General features: G+C 42.5%; 1 protein-coding gene across 1 annotated transcript in view; it reads right to left on the bottom strand.

Annotated features, from left to right (window-relative positions):
- Positions 1-12232, bottom strand: part of Dkk2 (dickkopf WNT signaling pathway inhibitor 2) — a 96947-nt gene extending 84715 nt beyond the window's left edge. Inside the window, exon 1 of the mRNA XM_042701890.1 lies at positions 12003-12232. Within this exon, the coding sequence (XP_042557824.1) occupies positions 12003-12224 (222 nt within the window). The 5' untranslated portion in view covers positions 12225-12232. The remainder of the gene's footprint in view (positions 1-12002) is intronic.
- Positions 12233-15966: the final 3734 nt, after the last annotated feature.

Raw genomic sequence — 15966 nt, 5'->3', positions numbered from 1 at the left:
AAATTCTTAGAAACAAAGTAGAATGATACACATTGCATGTTCCCAGAGGAAATAGCACTAGTATTCAGATAAAACATGCCTGAAGCACCAAAAATAATTTTTTAAAGAAAAATGCACCATGTACTGCTTGGAGTGTAGAGAGAGGAAGAAGTTGAGCCAGTTATGGGGCAAAGCGATCAAGGCCAATGATAGACTTACAGTGGGAAATGGGAGGGTTCTGAGGATATAGATGTTTTTTTCCTTGAATAACTACTTGCCTCCAATATCCCTAGGATATTCCTAAAATCAAGGCTGGTCCCCAAACACAATACCCTGAGTTGTACAATGCCGTAGTCTTATGAGTCAATGCTATTCAAATAATAGATTTTGATAAAACAATTCATGGAGCCATGGCCAGCATTTTGGAGAAGGAAGAGAGAGAAAGAAATGCAAAGAGAATAGCCTAGAGCAGAATAGGCGATCTAAAGTTTTTCAATGACATACTGCATTGACTATCATCAGATCATTTATTTTTGGAACTCCTAACAGGAGTGTGAGAGGGAGTACTGGATTGCAATGTAAAACTTAGTTCTGACTCTGGCAGGAAAGTTTTAAAGCCATTGGCCTCTATCCTAGTAAAGCTTGGACCAAGGTCAAGCAATCTGTGTTTCCTTCTCAGAAGTCACCATTACTCTCTTCCCTTTCCTTGTGTCTCCAGCATTCCGGTGCATACTCTGTCCTACTCTTCCTTAATCACATCTTAAAGTATCAGGCCTGAGAAACTGAGCAAGGACAACCCAGTCAAAGTCACTTGCTTTCGCTAATTTTGTTTCAAACCTACTGACACAATTGTCATCATGACATTGTAATCTTAATAATATCATTGAACATGTACCAATTTACATTTGACAAAGAGCTCGGTGTGTTCATTTCCCTTCAGCTTTTTAATCTACTGAAAATAATTGAATTGAATTCTTGCACTATTACATATCTATTACTGCAGACTTCACAGGAAGTGTTGCATTGGGTATTTAAAGAGTCAGAGGATCCAAGCTCAAGGGAGATTTCCTTTTTCCTAAGAGTTAGGCCTGGCACAGTGGGTAGATCATGAAACATCTCTGAGCTCTCATGGCCCCAGGTCAAAAAAACAAGTGATATCCAATAGCCAGTTTTAGTTCATTTTATTGTAGAAGTCCTTGAAATATTTAGATGATATAATGGTGATCTGAGTCATTTATAAAGCTTTCCATTTGAACCATAATGGTTATACATATTTGGTGAACTCATTCGGTCACTAATATTCACACATTATACTTTATTTTCTTTTGGGCAGTACTAGAGATCAAACTTGGGGGCTCACAGCAAGCAGCCAATTCCTGAGCCACATCCTCTCACGCATTTTCTTTTAGCTCACTTTTAGTTTTCTTTTAGTTCATTTCCTTATTCATTAGTTCCGCTTTTGTTGAAGATGGCCTTAGACTGATCTGCCTTGAATAATTGATCCTCCTACCTCACCTGTGATTACAAGGGACTGCAGGTATGCACCACTACATTAGCCCTAAATATTCAAGCATTTTATTATTATTATTATTATTATTGATCCAGTCGTGGGACCTGAACTCTGGGCCTAGGTGCTGTCCCTCAGCTCTTCAGCTCAAGGCTAGCACTTTACCACTTGAGCCACAGCGCCACTTCCGGTTTTTTCTGCTTATGTGGTGCTGAGGAATCAAACCCAGGGCCTCATGCATGCGAGGCAAGCACTCTACCACTGAGCCAACTTCTCAGCCCATATTCAAGCATTTTAAGAGTCTATCGAGTTAAGAGTAAATGTTAAGAGGCTTGGTTACACTGAAAATTAATAAACAGCCATTTAAAAAGTGGCAAACAATAAGGCAGGTGACTCTTTAGTACATAATCCAAACTATAAACATAAATATTGTATATATTTAAAATGTGTAGATTATCTCAAAATTATGTATGCTACATATTTTATAATATGTAATGTTTATGAGCGTAAGTCGTAATTACTCTTACATTTTTTTGGGGGGGTCCCATCGTGGGGCCTGAGCTCTGGGCCTGGGCATTGTCCCTCAGCAATTCAGCTCAAGGCTAGCGCTCTACCACTTGAGCCACAGCACCACTTCCGGCTTTTTTTCTTTTTGCTTATGTGGTGCTGGGGAATTGAACCCAGGGCCTCAGGCATGCAAGGCAAGCACTCTACCACTGAGCCACCTTCCCAGCCCATGCATCTTTCCTTATTTCTGTGCCATATCCAGGTGCTGCAATATCTCACCTGGTTTCCCAACTCTTGTGAAAATACTTCTCTGTGATCACTGTTCAGTTCATACTTCCACAAGAGGAAAAGCACTAGAAAACTCCTACTGTGCAAGTTTGCCGATGTCCACCAAGAGTCAGTAGATTTTTTTTAAGTTTTTCATTTCCATCTATATCTTCAACTTCTTTGGGGTCCGGTCGTGGGGCCTGAGCTCTGGGCCTGGGCGCTGTCCCTCAGCAATTCAGCTCAAGGCTAGCGCTCTACCACTTGAGCCACAGCACCACTTCCGGCTTTTTTTCTTTTTGCTTATGTGGTGCTGAGGAATTGAACCCAGGGCCTCAAGCATGCAAGGCAAGCGCTCTACCACTGAGCCACCTTCCCAGCCCCCATTACTCTTACATTTTAATTATACGTAAATCTCTTGAATAACAAGTGTATCCTTGAGAAAAGTATTGAAGGTCTTTTAAACACCAAACTTTCTAAATAATTTGTTGAGGGGAAGGGGAAAACAAGTCGTTTAAATAAGGATACAGATGGACCCGTTGCAACAATGAGAAGTACAAGTTGTTATGTCGAAAACGAACTTTACAACTTTGGGGGAGGGGGCAGGGAGGGTTGGGTGGGGGGGGGTGGGGGGAGGATGGGAAAGGATGGGAAGGGGAAACAAAGGAGGAGGCTACAATGCTTGATAAGAAATGTACTCATTATCTTGCCCATGTAATTGTAACCCCTCTGTACAGTATTTTCACAATAAAAAATAAATAATAATTTAAAAAAATAAACAAATAAAAAGTACCTGTCTTGACAGAAAATGACCAACTTTTCTCTCATCATTAGTGAAACAGAACGTTGCATGGGAAAATCTAGTTTGATTCTTATAGCCTGCATGAATCTGTAGGGGATTTGATAGTTATAAAATCTTATTGCTTGGTTGTGACAATCTGACCTTAGGCATAAAGAAGCTTGCTTTTCCTTCTGGGAGGAATTTTGTTGTTGCTGCTGTTGTTTCCAGAAAAGAAATGCTTTATCAGGAGTTTATCAAGCTGAATGTAGATAGCTGCATATATGGCAAATGATTCCAGAAAAACGAAAGAAAAATCATTGAAGAAAAAAAAAACTAAATAAAACAGGACTTGAAGAAACACCAGTGTTTACCAGTGGATGGTTATAGGGGGATCTGTGGAGGAAAATGTACCAGAGAAGAAAATAGAAATAGCAGACTATTAAAGAAATAAAGTGATGAATTAAATATAAGAAATAGACCAAAGACTGCAGATGACAGAAAATTTCGAGTTTGAGACTAACATGAACCTTCATCAATCCAATTTTCAGAGGGTTCAAATGAAGTGGCGTTAGAATGAGCAAGAAGGTATGTGGAAGCCACTATTTGACCATAACTTGAGACGATTTTAGGGGACCATTTTCCCCTCTGCCTTCTGTTTAGATGAGGATTCTCATTCTCTTACCAGGTAGAAACACTTGTAGGAAAGGAATCTGTTTCTAACACATAAGAACTTTATCACACATTTCCAGGAGATGAATTTCACTCTCAGTACAACATTACTAAAAGATTTCCAAGGTGTGATGAGGACTATGAATAAAGACTCAAGATGAACATTTTAAAATAAAGAGTCAGATAGAAATAACAAGCCTCTAAGAGCAAAGTCCTTCTGGAAGAGATGGCTGACAAGCAAAAGACCACAGTCAGCCTTCCAAATTCCCAGCAAGCTGGGCAGGCCCAGATGCATCATAGGACGCCAGGGCTCGGCCTCTGCAGGCTATCTGACCTGGGACAGCATCCGAGTAATTTGCTGGCAGCAGTCTGTCCTATGTTGCTTAAGTATTTCGGTTCCTTGGGGTTGTTAGGACCGGACCTCTATTTCCTGTGGTATTTTTCAACATCTTACATCCATGTCTTTTGCCTAATTTCACCACTCCCTCACTCATATGCTACTTTGTTCATTTTCTATAAGAACACATTGAGACACCATCCCTTTCATGTGAACATACAGTAAGGGAGCTATGACAGCATGGGTGTGCTGGTGTTTATTTTGTCTTGTCTTGTTCTGTTTTGTAATTCTCAGCCTCAGTGTAATTGAGTTCATTTGTTTCCTTCACACACAGCATGTTCTAGTCTAGATTAAGCATCCACTTCAAACCAAGAGCCCTGAACTTTGCTTAGTTCTGTAATGGTAACAGCAATAAAGACATCACCATGATCAGTAGATGTCCTTTCTGCTTTAAGATTAGGTGGAGGGAAGGGTGAGGGTGTGTCCTTGTACTGAGGCTTCAACTCTAGGGCCTAGACACTGTCTCTTAGCTTCCTCCATTCCTAGGATAGCACTCTACCACTTGAGATCTACTTCTGGCTTTTTGGTAATTCAATGGAGAAAAGAATCTCACAGACTTTTCCTGCCCCAAGCTGGCTTCAAATTGTGACCCTCACATCTCAGCTTCCTGGGTAGCTAGGATTATAGGAGTGAGCCACCAGCACCTAGTACAGAAGAGTTTTATGTGTTATCTCATGTAGCCTCATTACTTCACAGTAAGTCAACTATTTTAACTGTTATAATGATTGGTATTCTTGTCATAATTACTTTATAAACCTTTATTTAAAAGGGGCTAGAGACACAAATTGACTTTTCCAAGGACATTACATTAGTCAGTGGTAAGCTAGTATTTAGGACCTAATAGGAAACTAGAGTGCCATGATGTTCACACTGACCATCTGGTTCTGGAAAGGCACAGCTGGAAAAAAAGCAAAAGCAAGAGCAAGGCATATAACGAGCCTGTGTCTCCACCCCCCTAACCCCCCATCAAATGACAGTATAAGAAAAACCAGTCAAGTCATATAGAGAAGATACTGAGAAGTCCTGAACACACCAGACTCATGACAGTGCTAGATTTGGGGAGATTGGAACAGGGGTGAGAGTCGCTGATATGAGAAAAATAAAGGAAAGACGAACCTTTCCAACAGGAGCCCTTTCTACAGGGGCTGCACAGTGTTTTATGTGAGAGAGCTGGGTGCATATTTTCCTAGACAACAGCAACCTTCCACAGCAGGGAGGTGAGAAGAGGCAGAGGTGGCGATAATATAGTGATACGCTGTCAGCCTGTGCATCTGTGGCACAATAATATACGCAGCATGTCAGCGTTGTTGGCAGCAATTGAGGGTTTTGTGTTTTGTTGTGAATTTTAAATAAAGCTCGAGAGTTAAACCCATGTTGCTACAACATATAAGAGAGAATGGTAAAAGAAAAGTCCTCGTTCCTTCTAAAACCCAGAACAATGTAGCATCCTAGCTTGGTGGTTAAATAGACAGGTTCAAACATTTGGACTTCCACTTTCTCCATTTACTATTAGGTGAACTGCACAAATTGCATAGGCTCTCTGTGTTTTCGTTATGACTGTTTCATCATTTATTAAATGTGTCATCATTTGTAAAAGTAAGGATGATATTAAGACTAGCTTCAAAAGGCCACCTGGAACATTAAGAGTTAATGCAAATGAAACATTTGGAGTCAAGCTTGATAGCAAGTATGCGATCAGTCAGTATTACCTCTTACTATTGTGCACCAGAACTCTTTGCAAGCCGATTAAAGGAAAGAATACATTAAAAGATCACTCAGTTCTTTCGATCTTCAGACGAGAGAACACGTGCTTTATCTTATTCCACATGATAAAGCTAATATCTTTTAAGATGAGTTTGACAGCTTGCTCATCTTGAGAAGATACTTTAATTATATGCTTTGATTCCTTTTTCCACTTAACGTACTCATTCATTCAATGTTTTTTATTTTCTATGTTAACAAAATATTCAAATTTAATCTATTAGGTATAACAAATGTCAATACATTTACAAGTAAATTAACTAAAAGAGATATTGCTAAATATTTTCAAGGATAACTCACGTACCATAATCACTTTATTTGGTAGTGAAGAGAAATCAGCAACACTCTTGAAAAAACAGTCTTTAAAAAATTCACTACTTTTGTGTTTTATTGATTTTTATATTTCTTCATCTATGATTTGTAGGTCATAGATAAACCAAATTAGTGATAAAAATCCCACAAATATAATCAGTTGTACAGGTGCAACAATGGCAGTTAAGAATGAGAATGGCAATTCTGTTTTCAGTGCTACCTACATTGAGTTAAAAATGGAACAATTTCAATAGGATGGTGAAATTTCTGGCTTGAAGTTTCTCTCATTCAGTTTACCATTATGCAAGAAACAATTCGTACGAAGGAGCGTTTATAGTGGTGTCATCCATGGCCTCCTTGTCATTGGTTTTAACCCAAAGTGGGCAATGACCCAAAGTCATCTGTATGAGACACACATTGGAAAGCCACTATTTGAAATATTTGGATGGTGACTTTTCTTCCTGTGTACAGATGTTCTTATTAAAAAAAAACAACTCCTATAATTTATATCAATTGACCTCTTTGTTTGAGAGAATGGTTTAGATTTGTCCCAACAAATCCAACAATTAGAGAAAAAATATGATGTCCTGTTCTAGTTCCTGGCAAGAGTGGATCCAGGAGAAAGAGACCAGTGACCTCCATTTACCTTAAAACAAAGTACTATATTTTCATTACACATTCCATACTTCATCTTTCTATGTCATCTTAATCCGATGCTACAGAATGTAAAAATAAATACGTACTAATTAATCTTTTTCTTATTTCTTTGTATCTCTCACTCAAATTTCTTTTTTAAAATGACCTAGCAAGATACTCATGCAGCCACACACATCACATAAATCTCTTCAGTGATCAGAAAAATAACTAAAAGCAGGTTTGTCTTGCTTAAATAACAAGCAAATTGAGGTTTAATGATGTAAAAATAACTTTAATAAACTGTCAGGGAGTAGCAGATAGAAATAAGATTGTAATGTATTTTGATCTTACCTCCATATCAAAGAATGACTAAAATGGTCAATATATTAAGTATTACAGGTTTCTACCGCAACTTTACAAATGATCCAATATTCAGCATTTAACATGTTTGTACAGAGAAGAGCAAGGGACAATATTTTCCTAAAATGGAATAGACCAAACACTGTTCTATGTCTTTGCAGTATCTTTAGAAATTGTGCACTTGAAATATGTTAAGAAGGAGGAGAAGGGCAAAAGTTTGTATCTGAGGGAATCCTAAAGACTACAAAAGGGTCAGAGCCACAGCTGGAGTGAGTTAAAGTCAACTTGTCCTCTTCCTCTTTCTAGTCTAGCACAAAAAATAAAATGATGGATGCACATACTGACATTATCGTTAAAATGTTTTTTTAAAACCTATATTGTAGGTAAACTTCCACTTGTATCAACGATCAATTCTTATGGTTTATAATGAAAGAAAAGGAATCTTAATGTAGACCATCTCAAAATCTTTTAAACTATTTTGGAAATTTTAATCTGAAAAGTTATTTGCCTTTCTGCTGTTACCCAGAAATAATTAATTTACTCTCTAATGCAGGAAAGATAGGCTGTTGTTTTCTTTTTTAAGTCATGGGCAATTGCAGAAAATGAAGCGATCAGCTACAAAACCAGAGTATATAATTTATTTCAGGGAGTTCGTTCGTGAACGCTTGTGTGTGCAGAGAGCCTCTTGTTAAAGAAAATACAATCCCGAAATATCAATGCTCTTTAACTGACTCTCGAGTTCAACTTCACTTTTAATCTCACGTGGAACTTCACTTCAGCCACTGGCCTTCCAGTCCAAGTTATAATAAAGACCCATGGAGTCAGAAATTATATTCCACTAGTTTCAGCTTCTCTTTGGAGACACATGCCAAGAAGCTTATCTACATTGAAAATATAATTATTTGTCACTGTTCTACTCATCACTTGGGAGAGAATTTCAAAATACTACCGCTTGCATTCAAATGAAATTCACATGCTAGATTCAGTAAGGCCCAGTGAAGAAATTCTCACAAATTCTTACAAACACACTACACATCTAAGCCTTTTATTCACATAAACAAAATTGTGAATTGTGAAGGTGGAAGTTGTTTGAATTGCTTGAGTATGATTTTTAATTTGGTTTGAAGATGGCCCATAAAATTCGATATGGCAAACTTCAGAACAAATGTCAAGCAACAGTGTGTCTAATCAAAATACGTTTGTCCACATGATAGTGAAGATTTTGTTTAAACCTGCTTTGACCTTAAACATGAAATATTCTCCTAAGAAGCTGAAATATATGAATCGCTATGAATTAAAATGTTTCTCTCCTATAAATATAGCCAATGCTATATATTAGTAACAGTCCTGAAACTTAATTTACCTCATATTTATCTACACATTTACTTCCTTATAAAATCCACTAGTAAATGCTTCAAATGAAAATGAACGTGAAAAGGGTGAATCAGGGAGGGCTGGGTGAGAATGTTGAAAGGGATGACATTGACCAAGATATATTGTATTCATAAACTGTTTTGTTAAATGGCAAGAAAGATTGTAAGTAATTGTTAATCCGGTACCAGTCATCTGAATATTCTCACTCTCAGTTTCTTTGACAGTTTTCACCGTTACCCATAGCTATGCCTTTGAAAGCAAATCTAAAGCTGAGAATCCTAACACTTCTGAGCACAGTGTGTTTTATTCTCTGCATCTTTTAAACTGTTCTTAAAAGTTAAGGGCGCATTTTCTAAACATAATTTACACATAAGCCACTTAGCCTATGGAACAATGAGAGTCACTATGAGTAAGAATGTTTCCCTCTGATAAAAACAAACCATAGTTCATCAAGTAAACCTTGGTACACATTTGAACTCATTTTTGCTTTTGTAGGTTAATAAATTTCTTCAATAACTTATTCTGCAATGACTATAAATTTTTACTTTAATTTTCCATCCTAGAAAATTAAAATTGGCAGTTGTTAAATTTTTATTTAAGACCAAGAAGATCCAAGATTGTTTCTAATCTGCCCATTTGAAATTGCACCCTAAAGTTGTTGGGGATTTTTTTAATCTTTGAAAGGCATATATTTCAACATTGTTGATCTTGGATAAAGGTAGGGGAAGAAACTCAAAGTTATTAGTCCTCAGGATGGCATTATATAAGTAGATGGTTTTATTTGCTTGGTGCTTGTGTTCGATCTGCTCATACTTTGCTGTTATGATAATAAAAATCCAGTGCAGCTACATGCCAATCATTGAGTGTTCTCTACAAAAGAAATGGCTTCTTCCCTCTTAACATGACTCTAATTTCTATCCTCGTTTGAAAAATAAGGATACTAAAATTTTGGTAACCATGTAATTGGTGGAGTAAAGAAAACAGATGAATCCATATTCAAAGATAAGATAAATTCTTTGAATATTCTCTGGGGATAGGTTAAGAGATACCAGAGAATTTCCTTTTGAATATTTACTAGAGAGAAAAATCTATTGGCTTCTTCATCCACTAGACAACTGAGAAAAGTAGAATATAGAAAACATTAGCTGTCCTCTTGTATAAAGAGGACAATCTAGCATTTGAACTTGCTTTACCATTAACTCCATATGTTACTATTTGCTGTGCTGTCAAAATTTTAGGATTTACCAATTATGGCCGAGTATAGTACATATTTCATATTTCTAGGCTAAATTATAGAGAGCATATCAGAAATTCAGCTTATTTGTCAAATAAACCTTGAAATCGAGGTGATGCAAGTAGAATTGTTATCTCTCTTTAGGGAGCATAATTACGTCAATATTTGGAGAAATAGCAAAATAGAAACCCATCCTTTGTAACTATTTATTCACAAGTATAATACCAAAATACAAAAGACAAGCTAGGGTTTTGGCTGGGACCTGCTGTGCACTCGCTGTGTAATGACATAGCTGGGCGACAGTGCTTCCTTCTCCCACTGATTCTTAGTAGAGGAACATCAGTTATCAGAGAGCAAACGTGTGTAACAGGATCAACAAGTGCTTTATGGAAAATCCCAGAAGAGTTAGTACCAAAGGAATTGCACAAGATTGGTAGGTCCCTCTGTCCTTAGAGGATCTCGACATTGAGTGCTTTTCAACAATGTAGAATTCAAAGTCAGGAGCATTAAAGAAGTCTTCCATTTGGATCAAAAATATACATCATTTCTACCCCTTGCACCAACTCAAGATGCATTGATAACACTTTGTTGGGCGCATCGCTGTGGAAACTGCCCAGGTACATTGGGAAAGGAGAAGGCGCCTGTGCGCAGAAGCTTTTTGTGCACACACCCATCGCTACGCATGTGTATAGTGTCTTATTTTCCTTGAGCATTTCATATAAAAAAAAAAAATCCTGCTATTGCATACTTTGTGATGCCTTGAGAGAAAAGCTGAAATGATGGACATTGCAAAGCATTTTCCAACTGCAAAACGAACACAACTATCCCTTGGGGCTCTCTCGGTCCGTTTAGGTCTGATCTGTCCACCTTCACCCTACCTCCTCTGCCCGCCTCTGCCCTGTTGGGTGGCGGACGCTCCGGGGCGCGCAAGGCCAGGCCCGCAGCAGCGACTCTGAGCAGACACGGAAATCGAGTCTGCTGGGCATGGACAGCCAGCAGGGGTTAACACTTAGGCGGAGTGAGCGTGGCGTTTGGCAAACAGGCCTTTGGTTTTGGCTGCCCATAAAAGGAGCAGAAGGTGGAGCTGCGGTGGTTCCTGGTGCCCACAGAGCCCCCTCTCCTGGCCGCTGGGCGCTGGCAGATGGCAGCTGGTGCCCAGCGTGAGCGCTCCAGTCTCGCTGTGTAGCTCTTTAAGCCTTCGCAAGTGACTGCCAAAACATCTGCCCGAAAGAGAGGCGCCAGCGGGAAGTTGCCTCTCTGGTGTCTTCTGCTGCGTCGCCCGCCGGCGCCTAGACAGTTGTCACCTCATTATTTTCATTCTCTCGGAAGATTGATTTACAGGTCTACCTGAATCAGAAGCGCAAGCGCGCGTCTACTGGAATTGATCTCTGCCTGTGAAAAGTGGTTGGGAGAGGAGAGTTGCGCAAGTTTGGGGGAGTCCTGCCTCCAGGTCGTAAAATGGAAAGGGCGCTCCAAGCCCGGGTTGCTCACTACCCCAGACTGAAATCTTACTTTGCCACTGGTTATGGGAGGGAGAAAGGGAGGGAGAGAGGGAGGGAGAGAAGGAGAGAGGGGGGGAGGAAGGGAAGGGAAGGGAAGGGAAGGAAGGAAGGAAGGAAGGAAGGAAGGAAGGAAGGAAGGAAGGAAGGAAGGAAGGAAGGAAGGAAGGAAGGCAGGCAGGAAGGAAGGAAGGAAGGAAGGAAGGAAGGAAAGAAAAGCTGTGCTCCTTTTTGCAAGATCACTGATCTCTGTGTCTCCTTACTTGGTTGAAGAGTGGGAACGCAACAGCACCAGTCTCACAAAGTGGTAAAGATTAAGCAAGTGAGCATGAAAAGCGCTTGGGGCAGTAGAGTCCATGCAACGCTTGCTGTGGACATCTTCATCCCTCGCATCCCTGGACTACGGCGCGGAAGGACCATTCTGGCCACTTTCTCCCACGGGGCCCGCACTAGGTCTCCATCCTCCGTGCTATGCCCACTTCCCACACAAAGGAGACATGGAAAAGCAGCCCGCCCACCCCAGGCATGCACTTACCGCCCCAGCCACCGCCCCGCAGCGGGTACCCGCGCAGCCCTTCCGCGCTGCGGAGCGAGCGGCGCCACACCTGACTGATCGCGCGCCGCCGCCCCGCGCCCAGGCAAACGGCGCGCGCAGGAGCGCTGCTGTCTAACTCAGAAGAGGATATGGGGGTGGGGGGGACAAATCGGAGGAGGATTCCTACCTGCCCCAGGTTTTTGCCCTTCTTGCTGCCGCCGAAAGCCAGTCCTTGGTATATGCCCGCAGATCGATTGGCAGCCTGGGCAGGCGTCTCCCCGCCCAGAGAGGACTTGATGGAGTTGAGTTTGGCCCGCGAGCTGCCGAGCTGCGAACTCTCCACCATCAGCACCGCGGCCAGGAGGAGTAGGCAGCGGGAGGAATCCTTGCCCCGCATCCTTACGGCCATCTCCTGGAGAGGGGATGGGGGGGGGGGGGGTCTCGCGGAGGCGCCAAGCCCCAAAGGGCGTGAATACGAGAGGAGAGAGAAGACCCCCACCCAGCAGCCCCTCAAGCGGGGCGCAAGGGATCCCGATACGGTTCCTCCAACCCGTCTGGGTGTTCGGGGGGGTCCCAGGACCTTTTGGGACTCAGTCTCAAGCGTCAACTCAGGAGCAAGCGCTACCCAAGCAGGGACCCGCTTCTGCCCCGGGGCAGGAAGTTCTGCAGGAACTAGTGGCAATCAAAGGCGAGGCGTCTGCTCGCCAAGGAGGCGTGACCCAAAGGTGCTGGCCGACCCAGTCCGGCCGCAGCTCGCGCACGGCCGGCGTCGGTGCTCCGTGCGCACCTCGGTGGTCACGGCCCGAATCTCTTCGCTTCAATCCTCCTCTTCAGATCAGGTCGTCTGTTCCAATGCCTCTTCCTTCGGGCTCGGTTACTTTTTTTCTCTTTTCCTACTTTGTTCCTATCCTTTATGCCTCCACTTATTTTCCAGGACACAAGTCCCTCTTTCTCAAGGTAGATGCTAGAATCTGGAGTTGCCTCCCGATGGGAGGCTGGAGATCCCAAGGCAAAGCGGAGCCCCGCTCACACGCGCGCGCCCGAAGCGTGGTCCCCGGGTTCACATGGGGCCATCCCACACTGCCCAAGTCGCAGCGATGCCCCGGGAGCGGGCTAGCGCTCGGCTCCCGCCAGCTCTGGCTCAGCTCTGCTCTCTCCCTGCGCCCTCTTGCCTTTTTATAGCTCTCCACAGTGGGGTTGTTTTTTTTTCCTCCGCCCCCAATTCAAGAGTGACAAAGAGTGAAAACGTTCCCCCCCCCCCACCCGGTGCCCCTCCCCCTCGCCGCTGCTCCTGCATCAGCTCCACTCCACCCCCTGGAACAACTGGGAGAAGGGGAACTCACCCCCAGAGGGACATGGGGACTCCTGGTGCCTGACCACAGCTCATTGGAAACCGGCAGGGAGCAAATGCCCCCAAAAGGCCAGGCCCACCAACCTTTCTTAGTCTCCCACCCATCCTCAGCCTGCGACTCCGGACGGGGCGAGGAAGGCTGGCAAAGCCCCGTGGATGCTTTAGAGAAAGGAACATCTGTGCTCCGTGTGCGCTCAAGCTTGATTTTAGGCTGTCCTCTCCATGAGCTTGTGTGGCTGGTGCCACAGAGGTGCGCCAGGGGGTGTCCCAAGGAACTCCGGAGCGGGGCTGGGGATTGCACAAGGCGAAGACCAAAGGAGAAAGAGGAGCTATGCTAGACCCTCCAGAGGTATTTAGTCTTCTCCATCCTCAACTCCGTCACAGACGCGCGCGCGCGCGCACACACACACACACACACACACTGAAAGTCTGTGTCTCTGACAGACAGGGAGGAAATGAGGAGCCCCTGAGTATGCTCCAAAGGTTTGGATCCCACAGCTCCACCGGGCATCTTTACCGTGTCAAGCAAATGCTTTCTTTGCAGCAAGGAGATCCCAGACGCGCGTGAACAGGGCGAGGGATGGAGAGAGCCTTTGAGATCCCGTCTTCCTTGGCTTTCTGCCTCCTAGCCCCTGAGGATTCCGAGGAAAGCCTTTTCCCGAGTGTGGTTTACTTCCAAGTTAGAGAGGGCAGCTTGGAGAGCGAATGGCAGGCGCGGGAGGCCGGCGCTGGGGGGCGCCATTGGCTCCCACCAGACCAGGCAAAGGAAATGTGGCAGGAGATAAGAGGCCCAGGAGACCTCTGCTTGGGGCCTTTGGCCTCCAAGCCACAGGCTTCCAAAGCGATGCAGGATTGCAGGCAGTGGTTTGAACGCTGGCGCCTTCTCTTTCTCAGCACTAATGTCACGCAGCCGAGAAATTGAGGCACGACTCGGGCTTAGACAATGATGGGAGGACTCTAGCTGGATACCCTGACAAATCTTCAGACTTACAATCTCAGCTTTCACACCTCATCTGCACTCATCGCAAGCTATCCAGGACGTTGCATACTCTGAGGTCTAAAGTGTGGATTCAGAGCTGGTATTTCACAAACATACAGAGTACCGAGAGAAAAAAGTAATATAGTTTACCCTTTAGAACTGATTGGAGGGTTAAATGTTCTTACCACAATCACACACACACACACACACACACACACACACACACACACACACATTCACATTTATGTATATTTAACTTATACAGGAAGTGGCATTGTAGCTCAAGTGGTAGAGCGCTAGCCCTGAGCTGAAGAGCTGAGGGACAGTGCTCAGGCCCAGAGTTCAAGCTCCACGACCAACAACAACAACAAAAAAATACAGATGCATGTACTTACATGCATGTCTGTACATATACACAGAAAGAATTTGCAAATTTGTGAGGATGAGCAAGGCAATGAATTTTCTAATAAAAAGAAAGAAACTGATCTGTATACTATAGATAAGGACTGGAGATTCAGCACTTAGATTTTACAAATGGGTTGCACGTTTTGCTTTTGTTTTGATTTGCCAATTAGAGAAAATTACAGAAATGGAGAAAAATAAGTTAGGAAGTTTTACAAGTTCAGATATTGTGTGTGTGTGTGTGTGTGTGTGTGCCTGTATCTGTGTGTGTGTGTGTGTGTGTGTATCAGCACTGGGTCCTAAATTCAGGGCCTGGTGCTTTCCCTTAGCTTTTTCACTCAGGGTTGGTGTTCTACCACTTGAGCCACAGTTCTACCTTCTGGCCTTTTGCCAGAAGTAATTTTTAATTGAGAGTTAATTAAGATGGCTGGGAATGTGACATAGTGATAGAGTGCTTGTCTAGCATGCATGAAGCCCTGGGTTCAATTCCTCAGTACCACATTAACAGAAAAAAGCCAGAAGGGGTGCTGTGCCTCAAGTGGTAGAATGCTGTCCTTGAGCAAAAGAAGCTCAGGGGCAGTGCTCAGGCCATAAGTTCAAACCTCAGGATAGCAGGACTGGCAACAAAAAAACAAACCAACCAGAATAAAAAGAGTTATGAGTATCATGTGCCCTTTCTGTTCAGGCTGGATTCAACCACAGTCTTTAGATCTCAGCCTCCTGAGTAACTAGGATTACAAGTGTGAACCATTGGTGCACAGCTTGCTTAGGTATAGATGAAGAATATTTTAGAGCAAAAGAAAAGAGACAAAGTATAGCTAAATATGTAAGCAAGAACTCACCAGGTACTCATTCGCTGAAAAAGAAAATGACTGCTTCTGCACTGAAGCAAAAAACTCAAGCAGTGAGAAAATTTGAAGATGCTTTGCGTAACTGGTTCTATCTTGTCTCTTTGAATACCTCCAACTCAAATTATGACCCACATGCAAGAATATCTAATAGGACAAATTATCTGTGTTGCTAATCAGAAAGTTAAAACAATCGTAGTGTATTTAGACACTGACATGATCTCAGAGGCTCCAAAAGCACATATTTATAAAATGTTTAAAATTAAAGTTCATATGAAATTTACTTGCATACTCTCCTATCTAGAACAAAATTACACACATGGGCTCAAATGCTACAGCATACACAGTTATGCTTTACACTAAAAAAGAGGTAAAAATCTAATTTCATTCCTGAGCTGCTTTTTATAAAACTTGACAGACAGCCACAAACACACATAACCAGTGTAGACAAGTCGATATGCATACAAAATTCACTAGCTGCAAATAAACATATTCCTTTAGGTTATTGTCATAACTCATTTGTTTTCTCCTTAATATAAGTACAGAAACAAGCTGTATACACTAGTTGAAA

The sequence above is a fragment of the Dipodomys spectabilis genome, unplaced genomic scaffold, assembly GCF_019054845.1.
Source record: "Dipodomys spectabilis isolate Male_0828 unplaced genomic scaffold, ASM1905484v1 ptg000297l, whole genome shotgun sequence".
Taxonomy (NCBI): Eukaryota; Metazoa; Chordata; class Mammalia; order Rodentia; family Heteromyidae; genus Dipodomys; species Dipodomys spectabilis.
This window is presented reverse-complemented; position numbering and strand designations above follow the sequence as displayed.